The following is a 21,278-nucleotide window of genomic DNA, read 5'->3' as shown; positions in this document are numbered from 1 at the left end:
ATATTTGGGTACTTGAGATTATGTAATGAATTGCGTAATATATTAGTCAATTTGGGTTCATCTCTTGATGTGACACTATGGGGGTACATTAGATTATATAATAAATTGCGCAATATATTATGCAATTATGGGATGTCCCTAGATGTTGGGATATTTGGGTACTTGAGATCATATTATAATTGCATAGATATTATGCAATTTGGATCGGTCCATCGATTTGAGAATATGCGGGTACATTATTGAGTAAGTATTGAATTGCCTAAGATATTATGCAATTTTGGGCGATCTCTAGATTTGTGATAATGGGGTACTTGAGATTATATGATAAATTGCTTTATATATTATTCAATTTGGGTTTATCTCTTGATGTGACGATATGGGGGTACTTGAGATGATGTAATTTATTGTGTATTATATTATGCAATTATGGAAATACCAGATGTGAGGATATGGCGTTTCTTAAGATTATAAATTCGATTGCGTAATATATTAAGCAAATTCGGTAGTCCATAAATTTAAGGATATTTGGGTACTTGAGATTATGTAATGAATTGCGTAATATATTATTCAATTGGGTTCATCTCTTGATGTGACAATAAGGGGGTAATTGAGATTATATTATGAATTGTGTAATATATAATGCAATTCTCGGAGGTCCCTAGATGCAAGGATATAGGGGTATTTTCGATTATATTATGAATTGTGTAATATATAATGCAATTCTGGAAGATCCCAAGATGAAAGGATTTAGGGGTACTTGAGATCATATAATGAATTGCGTAATATATTATGCAATTATGGGATTTCCCTAAATTTTAGGATATGTGGGTACTTGAGATTATATTATGAATTGCGTAGTATATTATGCAATTTGGGTCGGTCCCTCGATTTGAGGATATGCGGGAACATAAGATCATGTAATGAATTGGGTAAAATATTATGCAATTATAGGCGATCCCTAGATGTGACGATATTTGGGTAATTGAGAATATGTAATGAATTGCGTAATTTATTAGTCAAATGAATTGCGTAGTATATTATGCAATTTGGGTCGGTCCCTCGATTTGAAGATATGCGGGAACATAAGATTATGTAATGAATTGTGTAAAATATTATGCAGCATTCCAGAGGGTAACCTTCATGCCCACACAAAAATAGTAATTAAATAGTATTTTATAATTTTTACAAAATAAATAAATATCTATATAATAAAAAATAATAAATTAGTTTTAAAATTGCATTCTATGTTGTTTTATGCCAAAAGACTCTAGATTGGAAAAAAATAGTTGATAATTTGGAAAAAAAAATTTTAAAATCGGTTTAGCAAATAAAAATAACCCACCAAGTAAATTTTTATGAAAAAAAATTGCGATTTAATGAAGTGAAGAGGGACGTGGCGGACTTCGCAGCGTATACCACGAGCCGGTTGTCCGTCAGCCATAGGTTCAATCGATAGTATCCGTCTTGATCGTCGTGTCCATGCGTGTTTAGAGTCAGTCTACTAAACAAAGTGGATCTTCAACTTCTTATATCTCACATGCACCTAATTGTGGCGACGCAGGTAATTGCTGTTCAAAATTCTGCCACATTTTGTAGCAAAATGATCCACAGTTTTTTTGGCGGAATTTCAATGGTTGTAACTACTACCTCCGCTGTCAAAGTTGCGGTCCTGAATCATACACAGCATTCCCTCTACCTTGGAGAGTTGTTCCCATGTGATAACAACAAAGACAATTCTTCAAATCCAGGTCTAAATCATCATTGCAATTAAATCAAATAGAGGAAAAGGGGTTTCTTTGTATCTGCTTAATTAAGTATTTTCCTTGTACATCCTTCAAAACGTTCTGTTTAAGGCTTTCTGGAATGGCCAATCATACTTTCTTCATATGAATTCTTGATAGTGGCCATGTTTTTTTCATGTGTATACAATGGCGCATCAAAACCTTGCGCATATTCTTTTAATATTCTCAAATTTGTCCGATGTAATAATTACAAAACGACATTGGATGCTCGACAGCCTTGAAAAAATTTGGAGAATTCAGTTTTATTTTGTCTCCAGAGAAGTTGAAATTGATAATTTTTCGACAGACTTTCAGATAATAAAATCCAAGTCAGACAACAAGTTGGGTTCCTGGAAACACGGAGATGAACGGAGTAAGTAGGTGAGATGCAGGATAGAAAGATAGTTTTTAATGAGAAATAGCTCACGTGTGCATCGAGGTCGAAGATTCGTTTCAGGGTCAGAACTAACTTACCTCTCTTATCCCCGATTGCAGTGAATATTCCTCCACCGGAGATTGGCGAACCAAAGATAATCAGATCTTTCAGATCTGTAAATCTGTGACCGACGACCTTTTTAGAAAGAGAAGCGAAGGCCTGATCGAATAGAGAGTAGTCAGGGGAAAGGCGAGTGAACTCCGACTTGGAACCATTGAGGGATAGACCTCAGACGCTGAGATTAGCAAATTTTTACAAAATAAAATCGACGTTGCGTTGCCTCTCACGATAGCAACAGAGATCAACTGGAGAAGCCACTGGGTCTCACGTATGTCGTGGGTTTTTAGTGTGGCTAAGCATCCAAGCTTCTTTAGGAAGCGAAGCTATTTCCCACTTATTCCTCCAGTTGTTCTTAAAAAATTTTGGTTCTTACAAAAATTTGGTTCTTAAAAAATAAAATAAGAAGCTCTTGGAGGGAAAATATTGAGAAAAGAATTACTAAATTCAACGAGAACCTCACTCTTATTGCTAATTTCTCCAGTCTGAAATCCAAAGTGAAAAAAATACGGCCCTGGACTTTATGTGCTCCTTTGGATATAAGAAGTCGAGAAAGGGAGAAATCACCAGAATATGTACGTTAATTGAAGATAGAATAAAAATCATGGACAAAAGGATTTCGATTTATGAGTCACGGAAATCATTTAGAAGAGACAATTTTTGTTTTGAACTCAACAGAAGGAGGCTTTACCGAAACCTGAATGCTGGAGAAGATAATAAATATACGTTGCCGGAAGGTGAATGTTTGTCATTTTGGGAGAAGATATGGAAAAAAAGATGAAAATCATATTGTTACTGATGTTGTTGGAAAACGCATAACTGGCATAGAACAATCCCCAGTTGACATCAAACCAGACTTTATCAAAAGTATTATTAACTATGCGCCAAACTTGGAGACTTCTGGATGCGATGGAGTATACTGCTTTTTATTAAGAAGTTTGAATCCCTCCATAATTATTTATGTGATGAAATTTTGAAGATTATTAGTAGAGATTACTGTCCTGGTTAGTGGTTTTACACTGGGGTTACATTTCTCATCCCAAATAAAGCTTGTTGTGAATCACCTAATGACTTGCGTCCGATTACATGCATGCCTATACTATACAAACTTGTTACAAAATGTGTCAACACTAAACTTACAGACTACATTGAAGCTTTTGATCTTGTTTCGGATAACCAACTGGGAGCTAGAAGACATCCCCAGGGTGCAAAAGAACAGGCTTTAATAAACCAGTGCATTAACAATCACTATGGAAATAACTTATTTGCGACATGGATTGATATAAAGAAAGCATTTGATTCTGTTAACCATGAATTTTTTTCGCTGGTATTGGATTATTCTGGACTCCCTGAGTGGATTGTAAAGTTTATTAAAAGTTTGATAAGTAAATGGAAAGTGATTCTGAATCTCAACGTAAATAGAATCGGAACAGTGAAATTAGAAAGAGGAATTCTTCAAGGAGATTCACTATCTCCCCAACTTTTTACGCTGGTAATGGATCCGTTACTAAATCAGAAGTTTCCTAAAATCTGTATTGACCAAAATGGCCCGTCTCAAATAACATACTCAACTAATCATCTGCTATTTATTGATGATTTGAAAATACCTGCTGAGAAAGAAGATACGATCATGAAGATGATGGATAGTATTGATGAATACTTCAGTGTTGTTGGTCTCAGGAGGAATTCTGAAAAATCTGCAACCAATCTGAATTATGTTTTTTTTCACTCTTAGAACTAATGGTTGTTAAGGTCAATAAGAAGAAGAACTGATGGCGATCCTGTTTCCCCTCACTATTGCTTGGGACGCGTTCTGGAGGAGCCATCTCGTCTCCAGAGGATTCCTTTCTTTTCTAGCGCGATCAGTTTTGCAGAGAAGAAAAAGTGACGGACTAGCTCTGGAAGATCTCCCAAAAGCATTCTGTTGATGAGAGAACAGATCGACGAAAGAAGCCGTGATCCCGAGTTTCCAGTGTCCGGCGAGATTAAGTCCTTAAGATGTCCTGGTCGCAGCCCGTCTAGACCCGCCCCGCTGCTTGGAGCGAAGGATAAAATTCCGGCTTTAATGTCATCGTCCGAGACAGACAATGGCTGAAGAATCCCTGGGAGAGGTGGATTTCGTGAGTCGCTTGGAGCGGCCGGATGTCGATCCAGGAGAGCTTCATGAGTCTCAATTGAAGGCTTCAGGAATGGACTATCACTGGAGAGCACTCTCAATGCCGAGCGTATTCCCCCTTCCAATAATTTAGAATGAATGGTCCTCCGTAAGTGTATCTCTTCAGAAAATGTATCCTTTGGTATCTTTCGATGACTCTTCACAGTAGCCGGTTGTAATGTTCTTCTTATTGACCTTAACAACCATTAGTTCTAAGAGTGAAAAAAAAATCTGAATTATGTTAAAGAAACTATAGAAGCCTTGACGGATATGATGGATATCGATATCTGGGAGTCCTGGAGGATAAAGGAAGAAATGTATTGAAGCGTGAAGTTATGAAAAAAATTGCAGAAAATGTAAAGAGGGGAATTGAAAGCTTAGTGAACACGAAGCTAAATGCAGTGAATCTATTCAAGGCGATTAATGAATATTCTCTATCACTTTACAATTACTATATTGGACTAATTGACATTGAGCCACACGAGTTTCAAGCCATTGATACCGAAGTTCGAAGGATTCTATCTAATTTACATGTTCATCTGAAACCTGCAAATAAGGAAAGATTATATATAAGCAGATCTAGCCTTGGAAGAGGACTTAATTCAATTGTCCATAAAAGTGAATGCATGTTATACCAATTTTTGACTGATCTTGAAAGAAAGTCTACAATGTGTCTCAGAAAGTCTGGAATCTTGCGGGTCTTGAAAAGAAAGAAAACACATATGGCCACTATCGCAAGATTTCTTACCTTCAAATACAATATTGAAGATCCTTCAGAGTTGAATATAAACATAATCAAGGAAAATCAACAAAAGAATCTAATGAAGATTATTAAATCGAAGATTTTGCATTCCGTACTTTTCAAATGTTGTGAGGATCAGAATGTTGACATCAATATGTTTACGGAATAGCTAGTGAATGGAAACAACAGTCCGAGATCAGAAGCAATGTATTGTATTATTCAGGATCGAAATATATTTTTCAACGATAACGGAGGGATGTGCAATCATTGTAATCAAGCTAAAAAATCTGTTGATCACATGGCTACAAGATGTAGCAGAATGCTGAACAGTGATCATACCAGAAGACATAATGAAGTTATAAGATGCATCCATTTGCATCTCTGCCGCCAAAATGGAATCAGGAAAACCAAAAGGTTAAAGTCACACACAGTCCAGTCGGTTAGCTCGAATCATAAAGTGGAGATAAGAGTGGACACCACCTTGCAGACAGATGTTCATGTAAAAAACAATAGACCAGATATCTTTGTCCTTGATAAAACGAAAAACGAAATCACTCTAATTGAAGTCGGAATTACTTCTCACGCCATGTTAAAGCAAGTGGAAGTAGAAAAACTACATAACTCAGTTTTTGGAACACTTTGTAGGATCTCTGCCTAGAATATTTATTTTATTTATTAAAGACCAAAGACGGGTAAGCCAGTTAATTACAATAATCCCCGTGATCGCCGATCCAAACGAGGGAGATCCTACTGAAAGGTTCGATCCTGCCCGCATGATCGGCCTGAGGCGACGATGTCCCAGGGTCGATGATGAGATCTAGAAGTCCTTTTTCGGTAGGCATTAAGTGCCTCCTGAGCGTTGCCATATCCGAATGGAATTTTCCAACTGACATGGTGAACCCCATAACGCCACGCTAAGACCGGAAGGTAAGAGATCCCCATTTCCAACTGTGTCGTGCCAGAAGTACTCGTTGCCTCACGGGCAGGGGAAAGATAACGAGAATTGACCCCAGGATGAAAACTGCCTCCTTCGGAATCGAACTCACGACTGTCCAAATCCATAGCTTAGTCTTCAACCAAGGGGGCTAATAAATACAGTAGACTATCCATTTAACAAAAAAAAATTTAACGAAAATATTCATTTTACGAAATTCAAAATATTTTTTACGTTTTTCCTTAGATAAATTAAAAAATAAAATTTTTTGTTCTTTGTATTAGTGAATATTTAAATATATTTAACGAATATTTAAATAACAAAATTAAAATTTTTACTAAAATTTTAAAATAATTTTTTCTCGCTATTTCTTCGTAGTAAACCATGTGTGCAAGGCTGAACAATATGAAGAAAAAAAGAAAAACTTATCAAATTCAACAAAAACTGGAAGTTATTGATTTCAAGAAGAATAATCCTGCTGTTACTAAAGAAAATTTGGCTCAGCGGTTTAATATGCCTATTGGAGTGATCAATTCAACGTTGAAGAAAATGCAATTGTATGGATCAAGGCGTCACAAACAAAAAAAGAATATTACATTTAAAAGTTGTACTGATAAGATATATGAACCACTATATGCATGGATTCAGAACAAACGTTTCTGTAATCACACCATAACTAATGTAATGGTACGCGAAATAGCACTCAAAATTGCTCAACGATTTTATATTGAAAATTTCAAAGCATCTCACCCATGGATTTCACGCTTTAAGGAAGAGTATAAAATAAAAACACTCACGATTTCTGGAGAAGAACAATTAGTGGATCCCGTTTTGCTTATAGATTCATATGAACGCTTTGCAGCCATGTTAAAAAAATATGGATCGAAAAATTTTTACAACTGCGATGAAACTGCCCTTTTTTCAAATGTACTCCAAAAAAAACATTAGTTCTTGACTCCGAATCAAGGGCTTCAGGAAAATTTTCTAAAGAACGAATAACATTGTTATTATGCACAAATATGGAAGGAGATAAAGAGCATCCGTTGGTAATCGGAAAATTCAAAAATCCTCATGGTTTTAAAAATATTAATATGAATAATCTTGGGATTCAATATGCAAATAGCAATAAATCTTGGATGAACAGTTTAATTTTTAAAAACTGGGTTGAACGGTTAAATTCCAAAATGAGTGTGGAAAATAGAAAGATTTTGCTTCTTTTAGATAATGCGCCAGTTCACTATTTTGATGGTGAATTCAGTAATATCGAATTGTATTTTCTTCCTCCAAAGACAACATCTAAGATTCAACCAATTGATCAAGGGATTGTGCATTCATTTAAATCGTTGTATAAAAAAGGAATGACTAGAAATTTGAGTATGGGAACAAATATAGGAACATTGTCATATACAGATAAACTTACCAAATTCAAATTAGTGAATGCTCTACCTTTAATTATTGAGGCTTGGAACGAAGTCACAGTGGACACTATCAAAAATTGCTTTAACAAGGCATTAAATAATTGGGCGAAGATAGATGAAAAAATACTTGAAGAATCCACTGACGAAAAAGGTATTAAATTTAAATCACCTTACAATTAAAGATAATAAAAGTGAAATTATGATTGAGTTTCCTGTCTGTGCACCTGTCGTCTGCGAAGAAAACGCGTATCTTGATACAATACAATGTGAGGAAGAAAATGAGCATGAAGAAATAGATAGCACAAATGACAATCCCATTGGTTATGCAGATGCACTTAAATATTTGGAAAATCTTGAAAAATATTTTTTGCAAAAATCTGGTGAACATATTCACCTAATTACAAATTTGAAAAATATATTGGCAAAAATTAAAAAGAAGGAACCTAAAATTACCGATTACATGACACATTTTTAATTAAACAGTTTTTTCGTTAAATTCATTTAACGAATGCTCAATTTTCATTTTCGTTAAATGAATAGTCTACTGTAATTCCTTTTAAATGAAAACCTCGATTTGGAACAAAATTTATTATTATTATTTATTTCTAGTCATTAAAAAAATTAATTAATTTGGATTAAAAAAAACTCCACGCTAAATCATTATGGGTCTCAGTTACGAGAAAAAGGTTGAAATTGCTCGACAACTAAAAAGTCATTCACACAGAGTACTTGCTCAAAAATATGAAACGAGCATTGGCACAATTGCTCGAATAAAAAAACGATTACGCCGCAAATAACCTGTGTGAACATTATTCCAAATTTTCGGACTGAAACAAAAACTGACGATATTTTTAAAACATTGGATAGTAAAGTTCTCGACGTTTTTCAACAATTACGGCTCCAAAATATTCCAGTTTCAGGTCCTCTTATCAAAAAATTGGTAATTTTACTTTTTCTCACATTGTTTTAAGGTTTGAAAATTGCGCGTAAATTCAACATTACAAGCTTTAAAGTATCGAATGGTTGGTTAATGAATTTTAAAAAAAGACATGAACTCAAATTCAAAATCCTTAGCGGCGAAAAAAACTCATGTAATCGTGATGGAATTCAATCATTTTTAAAAGTTTTCCATGAAAAAATTGATCAATTTGGAAAAAATAATATCTTTAACATTGATGAAACTTGTCTTTTTATAAAAAAGACCCCAAAAAAATCATTCGTACAAAAAAATAAAAAAGCGTCAGGGTCTAAAATAAATAAGGAAAAAATTTCTTTACTCTTTTGCTGCAGTTATTCAGGCCAAAAATTTGATCCTTTAATAATCGGGAAATTTAAAAATCCCAGATGTTTCAGAAATTTTAACCCTGAGGATTATGGTGCTATGTACTCATCTTCCAAAAATGCCTGGATGACAAGAGATATTTTTATTCAATGGTTATTCTTAGTGAATGAACGAATGAAAATGGAAAAGAGAAAAATTTTAATAATTCTTGATAACGCTTCGTGTCATGAAAATAAATCGCTCTCAAATATCGAATTGCTGTTTTTACCCAAAAATACAACTCCAATTCTTCAACCATTGGATAATGGGATAATCAAAACTTTTAAAGATAATTATTCGAAGGCGTTAATTGAATTTATTTGTTGTATAGATGAAGAAGATTTTTACTGCGACTTACTTAAAAAAAATTAATTTACGCCAATCATTGATAATAGTATCGAAATCGTGGCAAAATGTATCCTCCGAAATAATTAAAAATTGTTGGGATAATACTTTCGGCAATGAAATATTTGTTGTTTCTGATAATCTGACGGATGATGTTATAGAACAAGTTGTAGACGAAGTGTTGGAAAATACGGAAAGCAGCGATAATGAAAAAATTTTTTACAGTGGTATGCGAAATAAACAGACTACGGTCAAAGAAGTAGTAACAAAAGTGAATGAATTGGAAGAATCAGTTCTAGACATAGCTCAAATTTTGTTAAATGATTTTTACTGTTTCAGACAAAATTTGTTCAGTAGTTTGAAGAAAAATCATGGTTATGGAAAAAGGATCGATGACTATTTTTCAATAAATAATAATATTTAATACTTTTTTGCATTAATTAAATTATTAAATTTATATTGATATTAATTTTTTGACAAAACCTCAGTTTTTGGAACACTTAGTGTTCCAATTCAAGGTCGGACTGTAATAAGGATATAATTTAGACATTGACGACAAATATTTAAGTAATCGAGTTAAAAATATTGAAAATAATAAGTCAATTAGAAAGGCGCATTACAAATATTTGAAAACATCATCCTAAATCTTAAGAACAGTAAATCACTTCCATTAACTCGTCTTGCCGAGAAACACGTTCAATAACATCCCTAACGGACGAATTGTGAACCTGACCCGCCAGAATATACTCGTCTAAGAGATAATGAGCTTGTTGGAGATTATAGATCATGTCTATTTCGCATACCTAGAATAATAAATAAGTAAGCAACTGATCCAAAGAATTTATCGAGTATTTCCACGTATCTGTGAATGATGTCCAAAATTAGCATTTCATTGTCCTCTGCGTCATTAATTGTTGCAAAATATAGGCTGCCATATCTGTCATTCAGTAAATCCAGACAAAACCGTTTGAATGCTAGTTTGTAGTCATTAATAGTTGCAAAATTCCAATCCGGGTTCGACTTAAGTATCAGAGAAATCAAATTCTTTTTTAGTTTAGTTTTCTCGAAATCCGAGTACGCTCCGTACCATTTCTGTAGGCGTATACGGCCTTGCCGATTGAATAGGAGCAACAGTTTAATTGCCATTACAAACTAAATATTTAAGTTGAATTATTTTATTATGTATAACTGTATTAATTATAATTTTTTTTAATAATCAGTCGCTCACAGTAAAGAACTACAATGTTTTGTCCAACGTTTGCTACTAGGATTTGAAGATTAACAAAAAATTAAAAAGCAAACAAATTAAAAAAGTAAACTAACTCGCATATGTTGGGAATTAATCCATATAAATAGTTTATTTATCGTCGAAACAGCCGCACTACAATAAAAAGAAAACTTGCAAGACAAAAGAAACCTCTTAATCTTGAAAAATTCTGTAGCTGACGTAAGCGAAATCCTAATCACTTACGGGCCTCTGGTTTTTTCAATGTGCTAGTTTTTGTTATAAAGCAGCTATGGAAGGGATTTAATTACCTCGAAGGATAAAAAATGACATCCTTTGGAATACCTTGTTGCTGTCGCGACAGTCATAGGTCTTGATGGAGATCCATTCTTGATCTTTAACAAAATCGCTCATGCACGGCAATTTTAATGCCGAGGGGAACAGCGTAGATATCTGTCTAGATTGCGTTCCAAAAATACGATTTTCTACCCTTGAAAAGCAAGCTTTCCATCCTATAAGGCTATTCTTGTGCCCAGGGTCGAGAAGATACCCAGGAAAAACGCATGAAAAAGTGCCAGTTTGTACAAAGTTGATCAGCTCACAGAGTATAGGAGCCACACAAAACTAGCGAATTTAGGAATTCTTGCAAGAATTACTCTTTTCTGATGGAACAACAATGGGATTATAGAAATTCCGGTAAAACAGCAAAAATCTAAATAGGACACTAAAGACCTCATAGTTTACTATAGAGTCTATATCAGCGGTTCTCAAATGCGGCCCCCAGGATTTTTTTGCGGCCCCTCTAGAGTAACTAACTTTTTTAATTTTTTAATAATGTTTTAATTTAATTATTCATTCTTAAGGTTAAACATATCCATAATTGGTGATTTCATTAATCAATTTGAAGCACGTTTTGGGGTACATTTATATAAATTTAATTTTTAGAATTTTAAAGAATTCCTTCCTTTAATGAAAATATTCGCAGCTCCATTCAGCGTGGAAATTAAGGATGCGCCTGCAAAGTTTCAACTAGAACTCATTAATTTACAACATGATATAGAACTTGCGACATTGTTCAAAAATGCGTCCATTATTAATTTTTACGAATTAATTCCTCAAGACAAATTCAAAAATATAACACACAATGCATATATGAATCTACATATTTATGCAAATCAATATTTAGTAAAATGGAAAATATAAAAATATATAAAATATTTTTTGTGCGGCCCGCGAAGCTAATCTTAATTATCGATTTGGCCCTTGAGCTAAAAAGGTTGAGAACCCCTGGTCTATATGGTTAATTATTGCACAAGTTTTGGCTAAATACATAAGAATAGGAGATTTCCGAGAAAATAAATTAAACAACGAGTGTCAAAAAATAAAACAAGATAGACTGTGAGAATTAAAAAAATCAAAAAAGAAAAAGGAAAATATATATAAGATTTGAAAGGAAAATATATAAATACATCCTGAAAAAATTCTTTTAGAAGTAACGACGCGAATTGAAAGGTTAGCAAATACAAAACTGAAAGCAATTAATGAATATGCTCTCTCACTGTACAACTATTACATTGGATTAGTCGATATCGAGCTATTTGAATACGAAATGGTGGGCGATAGAAAATATATAAAAGATTTGATGACAAAGAGGGCAACATAAGTCAATAAAGTCAATTTCAATTCAGAGTTAGAATTTAATCCAAAAATACTGATTAATTAAAAAATGTTCAAAAATGGTTTCTATATAAATTTTGTAGGTCAATTTTGTCAATTTTTGGATTTTTTAGGTCAATATTTTTAATTAGGTCAATGTTGAAATATAAATTTAAATAATAGAATCACAATTAAAATATATTTAGTTAATAAAATAAAAAAGTCCGGGAGGAAAGACGGCCTCGATCTGCGAGCATTGCCAGAGAACGGTTAGATCCCGGCTAAACGGATAGCTTGCGCGTTGTCGCGCATGATCATAACCAAGATCCTTTGTCTCATCCAAGAGGATTCGCGGGCATTCATATTCCTTCGAGCGATAAGGAGGCCGACGTCCTTCAAGAACTATACCTTTCCAACTTCAATATGGGAATTTCCAAATTCAATATGGGATTTCCAAGTTCAAAGTGGGATTTTCCAAATTCAATATGGGATTTCCAAGTTCAAAGTGGGATTTTCCAAATTCAATATGGGATTTCCAAGTTCAATGTGGGATTTTCCAAATTCAATATGGGATTTCCAAGTTAATTTTAAAATATTTGAAAAAAAATCATGACTCATTTATATCAAACGAAAAAATTAAAATGTTACGTCCTTGTAATTTAATAAAGAAGGCAATAGTCCTTGGATTCGTCCATAAAAAGAATCGGAATTTCCATTGCTTGATAACCAAGCAGCTTTTCACAAAATCTTTTGCGCTTCTCTTTGTTCTGCATTGAGTTGCTTTTTTCAGGTTCGAATCATATGTTTTTTATGGTATACATAAGCGAATCAAGATGCAGGCGAACGCACTCACCTGACACTTTTATTCCGTACTTATCTTGGATCTCTGCAGCCAATTGTTTGCAAGTAATTTTCGGATTTGACTCGACCATTTCTTGCATATAATCTCGTACGGTATTTGAAATTTTTGAATATCGAAAACCACCTCTTAAATCATCCTTAAAGCTTTCTTTTATCCACCTGTATGCATTTGTTCTTTTTATTCCGAGAGAACATGTAACTTGATTCCAATCCCCATCATTTTCGTAAACGGTCAACAAATTTTTTTCTTTTTTCAGCTAATTCTTTCTTTTTATTAACGTACATTTTGTAATGTAAGGCGATTTTAAAATAATAAATAAATTCAATAACCGACTTGAAAATCCTTGAACTTGAAAATCTCATATTGAATTTGGAAAATCCCACTTTGAACTTGGAAATCCCATATTGAATTTGGAAAATCCCACTTTGAACTTGGAAATCCCATATTGAATTTGGAAAATCCCACTTTAAACTTGGAAATCCCATATTGAATTTGGAAATTCCCATATTGAACTTGGAAAGGTATAGAAGGCTCCGGAGGTCTTTAATTGTTGTTGTAGCGTAACTCCGATCTCACATTAGATTATGAGACCAGCAGCTTGCAGAAACAACAGCGTCCTCCCAGGTTGCTCTTATAGGACCTCCGGGTGAATGACAAATTTTTTGCGGAGCGAAGGAAGTGCATTTAAATAATTGACTGCTGCGTTAGTCGAACGAAAGTTGATAATGTCGAAATCATTCAGTGATTTTTCTAGAGCAAGACGGTAGTCGTCCCAGGAAGCTTTTTTGTAATTCATATAACTACGGCGTTGAATGTCGATGTTGGATTTTAGGGCATTCTCAATAATAATAATCGGGTTGTGATCAGAATTTAGGTGTTAAATGACCTTCCAATAAGTAACAGGGGCCAGAATTGGAGTACACAGCGAGATGTCAGGAGAGGAAATTGCGTTGCCTTTTCTTGACGGTGTTCTGGTGTGAGATGAGGGATTGTTGAGGATGACTAAACCATCAAATTGGTCGAATAGTAGAAATCCTCTTGAGTTGAGAGATTGATTTTTTAGCAATAACGGGCTCTTTGTGTTCATATTACCACAAATAATGACATTCCTGAGGGACTGGAGGTTTTGAATAGAAGGGGTCCATCCATGAGGACATGACGAGTGAGGAGGTACGTACATATTGATGAGTCTCCTGGTTGATGACCCTGTAGAGACAGTTATAGCTGTCATTTCAATCACTGGATCGTTGTCAATTTGCGAGTAAGCTTGGGAGGTACAGTTAATGAACGGGATGGATTTTCTGATAAGAGTTAGTAAACCACCCCCATTTACGGAGCCCGGTCCTGTCCCGACGGATGTAAGAATAACCAGGGAAATCTGGCAAGCAATTTTTGGCCGAGAGCTTCGTTTCTTGCACCAAAGCAAAGTCCACGTCGTGCTTCTCCTGGAAGGAACAAAGTTTAGCAGTCTTATGACCAATCCCATTGATGTTGATCTGCAAGATACGTAATAGGTTCTTCTTGATGGGGCCAGGATTTGGTTCAATGTCTCCGGAAAGGAAAAGGGCAAGTTTGATAAGCAAAGAGGTCCTTGGGAGCAACGATTTCGCGCCTGTTCTGCTGCCACCGACGTCGTGGAATCGATCCGATCCGACAGGGTCGTATAGAACTATCATCTGTCACTTTCGCACACAATATGATTATTAACTCCGTGGTTAACTTACAAATACTTTAAACGATACCCTAAACTTATTTCCTTATGTTTTTTTGGGAATATTATGTCACATGGGTGATCAGACCCCTATGGGCAACCTGGCCTTTACGTGTTACCATGGCAACTACATAGCAAATATTTACTAACAGGCCAACTAATATAAAGACAAACGATCGTACTAATGATTGAACTTTAAATTTTTGATAAAATGATGTTTTATATTTGAACCATGGTTGCTTTAAAATAGTAAAATTATTTACAACATTAGCAAATTATAATGTGAATTATTTTTATTTTTGATAATATAAATTGCAACATTAGTAAATTATAATTTACATCAAATTTTTTGCAAAGTTTGTAACAACTTTAACTCTAACCTTAACCCAAACCCTAACGTTGGCAAGTGACAACATAAATATATTCAAAATCTAACCCTAACCTTAACGTTGGCAAGTGACAACATAAATATTCAAAATCTAACCCTAACGTTGGCAAGTGACAACATAAATATTCAAAATCTAACCCTAACCCAAACCCTAACGTAACCCTAACTCGAAATTAAATGATGTTTCTGCTGACGATTCTTCAGACATTTTTGACAAAAATTGGAAGCCTTTTTGGCCAACCGGTGTTTGCTTCGAGCATTCATATCCTCCGGAATATCCCGATTAACGCTTCCTTAATTTGATTGTATTCGTTAATATTTCTGACGTAACCCTTAAACCCAGACATCACAAAGGTGAGTAACCACGTTGTTAAAATTAATAATACTTTTGGGTAAGCCATTTTTAAAAGATAATTCAAATGTAATTTTAAATTAGAATAATTGATTAATCTACACTCTTCCATATATATTGCTATATTCAATATTTAATACCTTTTCTGCGTTTTCCATAGAAACACGTAAAAGGACTGGCTGCCCATAGCGACATAGTCGCCCATGTGACATATTAAATTAAATTTTCACTGCTACGCCTAAAAAGTCTCATTTAGAAGATCTAATCTTGATACTTGAATAATAAACCATTCAGTAAAAGACCAAGCAATAAACCAAATAAAGAAAAAACGCACAACATTGTTAAGATTTAGATGGCTTGTCTCTATCAGTCAAATCCTTAGGATTAATGATAGTGACACTGTCGGGCAACAATTTTTTAGGTCCCTTAACGCCAGTCGGGTCATGTGGCTTCATAATAGTGACTTGTATACCGATGACACCTAAAAATATGAATAGTAACTACCTGATTTCATCTGAATCCCTGTCACAGCTTTGTCCAAATAATAGTTAGGAGCATCCCCGGAGTGAATCAAATAACCGTCCACGAATTTAGAACACCTGCCCTCTGTCCGCGAAGTTTTCCTGACACTTTGACCTCAACTCCGTTTGCACCCGCCCCCATGCACAACTTAATAGTCGAATGGGCTGCTCTCCTTACCGCCAACCCACTTATCAGTTTGTAACGGATGGACTCCACCTGTGCCAAAGCACTAAGCCCTTTATCTTGAAGTCGTTCAACAGATATCTTGACTCACTAACATATATAATACTTCGATTTGATCTGTGGGGAATCCAAAGCGAGAAGATATCAGTCCTTTCAGTTCTCTAATCTTGAGTCCCCGATCAGCAGCAATTTGCTGAGGGCGTGTCGCCATCAGGACAATTTCAATCTTCTTTGGATGATGACGAATGGAAACATCCGATAATCCCTCTTCACGGAATATTCGCATCATTGTTGACTTTAGTTCAGTTCTTAGTAGACCTTCGGCCACAAACTAGTAATATTAAAAATATTTGAAACTCGTTTCTTAATCGAGAGATTGTCTTGTCCGTACATACCACTAAAACAGCACGTTAAAAATTATTTAAATGTTGAAATATAATTAATTTAAACTTTAATTATAATAACAATAAAAAAGTTATTGTGCATGAACAGACTGACAAATGAATGTGCTAGTAAAATTGTGAGTGGCCAAGTAGCGTCGAGTGTATGTGCCGTAATACGGGAATTAGTTGAGAACAGCATTGATGCAAAGTCCACCACGATTGGTTAGACTCGTCTAATTACCAGACATTTTGTTGTCCAATGGTGGAAGTCGTTCTATTGAAGTATGGGATGATGGAGAAGGCATTGGAGAGAACTCATTTGACCTGTTGTGTATATATTTGTGTTATATTTGGGTGTGGGACATGGGCACACCTCGAAAACTGGAATGTCTTCTTTCGGATACAGGGGAAATGCACTCTCCTGCATATCCCAACTCAGCAAGTACTTTGAGTTAATTTAAGGCAGATCGATAACAGTTGTCAGTCGTACAGTCGATATGGCTATGGCCCACAGACTGAAAATGACTGGCCATTCCAGATTAATAGATCAAACTTCCCGTCAAGTATTTTTTCCTGAATAACCCAAGATTGGAACGACTGTGACTGTCGAGGACTTATTCGACGGGACGATGCCTGTAAGGAGAAGAGAATTGATAAGGACGTGGTCTCGTGGAGTTTCTTCGATTGTATCATCCCTCCATCCACACTTGCTGGCATTTCCTAAAATTAAATTCACTTTGCGAACTACTAATCGTCAAGTATTGTTGCAGTCGACTGGAGGGACTCTCAATGATGTTGTCTCCTATTTATTTGGTGATAAGATTTGCTCTTCTCTCGCTCGCTTTGATTTCTCAGATCCACGTTTTGAGTTTTGGCTATTCTTTATCCCAGATTTTCTGGACTTGTTTCTCGTCCTTCCTCTCATTCGTGTCGGACTGACAAACAATTTATTTTCGTGAATAATCACCCCACTCATCTACCTAAGGTTTAGTCATTTTGTATTTTCAGGTTCGGAATGTTATCAACGAATGCTTCAAACTCGCCAATGGCACTAAGAAGCCTTTTTTCGTAATTAACATATCATGCACTCTTTCTGACCGACTATTCATTCCTTTTGAGGAGGATTTGGTCTTATCCCTTAAATGTGTTCTTACCCAAACGTTCAACACTACCCAACACGTCCAAACTCTCTCCACTCGACCTCGACTTGTGTCGGTCTCTACACCTTCCACCGAGACATGTCGACTTACTCGCGATGATCTGTGCAGATTGAGTGTTGTGGGGCAGTTCAATGCTTCATTCATTGTCGTGTGCCTTCCCCCAACACACTTATTTATCATTGATCAGCACGCAGCTGACGAGAAATATAGATTTGAGCAACTAATGTCCTCCCCGGATACGTCTTCACAGCCTCTCATTTGGTTCTTTTCTTTAATTATAATTGCAGTCCACAACAAATTCATCTAAGCCCGATCGAGAGACACAATCTGGTTGACAGTATGGAAATGTTCCAATCCTGTGGCTTTGATTTTATAATTTCCGATGGTTTTGAGTTATTGTTTATTTCAGAGAGTGTATATATCAGCCGTGTCCCGTCCCTTTGTGTCGATTCTGCGATTTTTGGTAGTTAAATAGAAGCTGATTCGTAGATGTGTCTGAAATGTTACGTGTGGGTGGAATGGACGAGAGACTGCGAACACACATGGCCACACGGGCGTGTCGTAGTGCAGTATGTGCCGGAATGAGCTTAACCGCGGGCAAAATGCGTGAGATTGTTCACAATTTGACTCTTCTTGAGCAGCCTTGGGTTGGTGAAATGTTGTCTATATGGCAGAATTGTCCTCACGGTAGGCCCACAATTAAACATTTGAATATATTATGTTGATTCATGGTTTATAATTTTTTTCATTTGTAATATGAATTTAAGTTAAAATAAAGGGGTTATTTGATTAGCTTGGTTATTGGCAGATAGCCGGGACATTACCACTGACAATAGCCAGGGAGAATATTTGGCTAGATACGTGTGCCGGTAACCCTTTCCATAAGTGACCCGATGTGTCGGAGAATTCTGGAACTTTGTCCTTTATGGCAGCTTCTGCCCCTCTCAGATATAGGGGATTCAATGAAGATCAAGTTTTCCTTAGAGAAGAAGGTGGATCCTGTTGTCAAATTTTTTGAAAATGAATTCGTTTGTGTTGATGTTCACGATTTTTCATTTCCCGGAGTTGAATTGGTGACTAAGGGCTCGGAAACTCAACACGAGCGTTGTAAGGATTGTTTTCGGAGGTTTTCCAATTGGACCGTTTTTCAGATACTATAAATTATGATCCTTTTTACAGGATCTTAAAGTTTGTCAATTGCGAGAAAGAATAGGAATGGCGCGAGAAGGTAGCCTTGATGGACAGCATTTGTGGACTCGGTCATGGATGTTTCAAAAATGAGCGCAGAAGGCTTAGAGTAGCCCAGGTAGACGATGGGCTGGATACGTTAGATTTTTTGGCGGAGACTTTGGGCATATTTCGCCAGATAAGATCTTGTTAGAAATTCCAGCGAAATTTTCGAGCAAGTTAGTCTCATTTTTCGCGACCGCCGTGCATATTAGATTACGGATGTGACTCGGTTTTGGTTTCTTAAACTGTGACGAAAAGACTTTAGGCTCTTGCATACATCTGCGGTGGAGGCCGTCAGTGGTAAGACATTAGGGGGATGGAAAACATGTTAGTCCTCAGGGGGTCCGGGGTGTTTTGGCACCAATGCGGAAAAAGTCGCAGGGTGATGCAAAAGGCTTCCCATATCCGAGGATGTAGCGCGAACAGCTGCCTTGACGTCTTCCTCAATGAGTTTTGTCCGTAATTGTAGCTGAATACTTTCAGTTTCAGGTGCCTTAAAAGACCTTTTTTTAGTTGTTAGGGCTCTCTCGTCAGATAAGTAAAGGAAATATTTCAAATTAAACATAAATTAAGGGATCTGCACGTTCATGATTTAAATCGGAGCCCCCAATGATAGAACAGAAATAATTTAGCTCATGAAAAAACATTGGAGCTGTCCTTTGTGAAAATTTCAATCAGCAAGTATCCTGCCCGCCTTAAATTATTTTACAAAGATATATTTCCATTATCTCATAAAGGAGACATATAGCAGAAGATCCCTAGCCTTCAGCGTTCTGGTGTCGAATGCAGGACACGTTTATAATTTACACTAGTTTTGCACTTTATAATTAATTTTTGTACTTTTACTTTGTACTTTATACTTAATTTATTCAAAAATATTAATCAATTTTTATTATTTAAAATTCGATTTTCTTAAAGAATAATACTCCGTTTGTGCATAAACATATTTTTTGTAGTTCTATATATTTTAATGTTTGTTTTTTAATCAGAATAGGGGTGTTAATTACAGTAATTCGAATGCAATTTCGTCTTGAAAATTTTTTAACGATATAATTATCTATTAATGATACCCAAGCAAGGAGCTGACATGGTAACCCATATTTGTTAAAGACATGTGTAAAAACATAGCACCAGTTTATGATCTCACTGTCATTACATTTTTTGAGTATGGTTTGTAATTCAGGAATTAAGTGTATGATTGGAGATATGGAGCACTAAAAATGATCAGTATGAGAGAGTGGTTAATAATGTTTATTATGAAATGCCAGTAAACAACGCGAAAACTAAATTAACTAACGAAGCTCGAAAGCTTCGATATGTTTGCGAGTATTATTCGAACGGATCATCTGGAGAGTTTTGTATTTGTCCCGTCCTTGACGAATGTTTGCCCGATAAATCACGTCATTGGGTGTCTCCCTGCTTTCGATCTTGGTTCTTTCCAGAAGAGAAGTGAAATTCTAAATATTAGATAATTATCTCTTAACGTCCATTTCATTGTTAACTTTTATTTGGGCTGGTTCTCTATCTTGTTCATACCGAGGAAGAGAAGAAATTGCATCCACATCAAATACAACCTCGACTAAAATACATCAAACAGGTCGATCACCATCTTCAGACTCCATACGGCTTATTGGGGCCTCGGCTGCTACAACATCGGCAACTTCTAACTGGACATTATTCTGCTCAACAAGATCTACAGAGGACCAAGACTTTGGTGCCTCCGGTTCTAAATTTGATAGAAAATAGCATTACCATCAATATTCTTTAGTTGTTCAAGAATTGCCGCTCTATTCTCCTCCAAATCATTCATTAATTGTGTCCTTTGCTCTATTTCCTGTGCTTGTTGGCGCCTGGCCTCCAACATTCGTTCTTCTTGCATACTCAACTCGAGTTTGAGGCGAGTAGCCTCCTCCATGTCTCGCCTCATTTGTTCTTCTTGTATTAGACGAATTTTAGTTCTCGGGATAGCATGCGTCGAATACCTTTCCTCTTCAAGTATTGTCTTCTGGTCTCGTTCTGTCGCTTCCAATAGACTTCTTGCCCTGTTCAACTCCTCTTCCAAATCCGAGATCTGATTCTGCATGTTATCCACCTCAATCTTCTTTTTTTCGAGATCTTGTTCCTAAGAAAGCAATTCAGGCATGTTTACAACCATGATGAGACGAACATCTGAAGCCACAGAGGAGGACTTGGTCACGTCCCTAAGCAGACGTTCAAGTTCTGTTTTCTCCTCAATCAAAAGTTTTAGTTTGGCAGATAAATTGTCGATTTGAGGAGTGACATCGTAGTACTCTGAGAATGAGAAAAATAGTGAGTACTGTTGGACAGATTCCGTTCAGTCGCCTTCAACTCTTCTTCTAACCTGAGCTGCTCCTCTCTTTTCCTTTCTGTTATAGTCTGCCTTTCGAGAGTTTGAC

At 35.8% G+C, this 21,278-nt stretch overlaps 2 protein-coding genes across 2 annotated transcripts; one reads left to right on the top strand and one right to left on the bottom strand.

The window, feature by feature from the left end:
• Positions 1-7,124: 7,124 nt before the first annotated feature.
• Positions 7,125-7,703, top strand: LOC115228619 (tigger transposable element-derived protein 6-like). The gene has a single exon (XM_029799175.1). It carries the CDS (start codon positions 7,125-7,127, stop codon positions 7,701-7,703), a length of 579 nt encoding a protein of 192 aa, XP_029655035.1.
• A 12,884-nt stretch (positions 7,704-20,587) lies between these two features.
• On the bottom strand, positions 20,588-21,147 carry LOC115228618 (cingulin-like protein 1). The gene is made up of 2 exons (XM_029799174.1): positions 21,014-21,147; positions 20,588-20,983 (listed from the first exon to the last, which is right to left on the bottom strand). Exons 1-2 carry the CDS (start codon positions 21,014-21,016, stop codon positions 20,588-20,590), a joined length of 399 nt encoding a protein of 132 aa, XP_029655034.1. The 5' UTR covers positions 21,017-21,147.
• Positions 21,148-21,278: the final 131 nt, after the last annotated feature.

The sequence above is a fragment of the Octopus sinensis genome, unplaced genomic scaffold (genome assembly GCF_006345805.1).
Source record: "Octopus sinensis unplaced genomic scaffold, ASM634580v1 Contig10832, whole genome shotgun sequence".
NCBI classification, from domain to species: Eukaryota; Metazoa; Mollusca; class Cephalopoda; order Octopoda; family Octopodidae; genus Octopus; species Octopus sinensis.
This window is presented reverse-complemented; position numbering and strand designations above follow the sequence as displayed.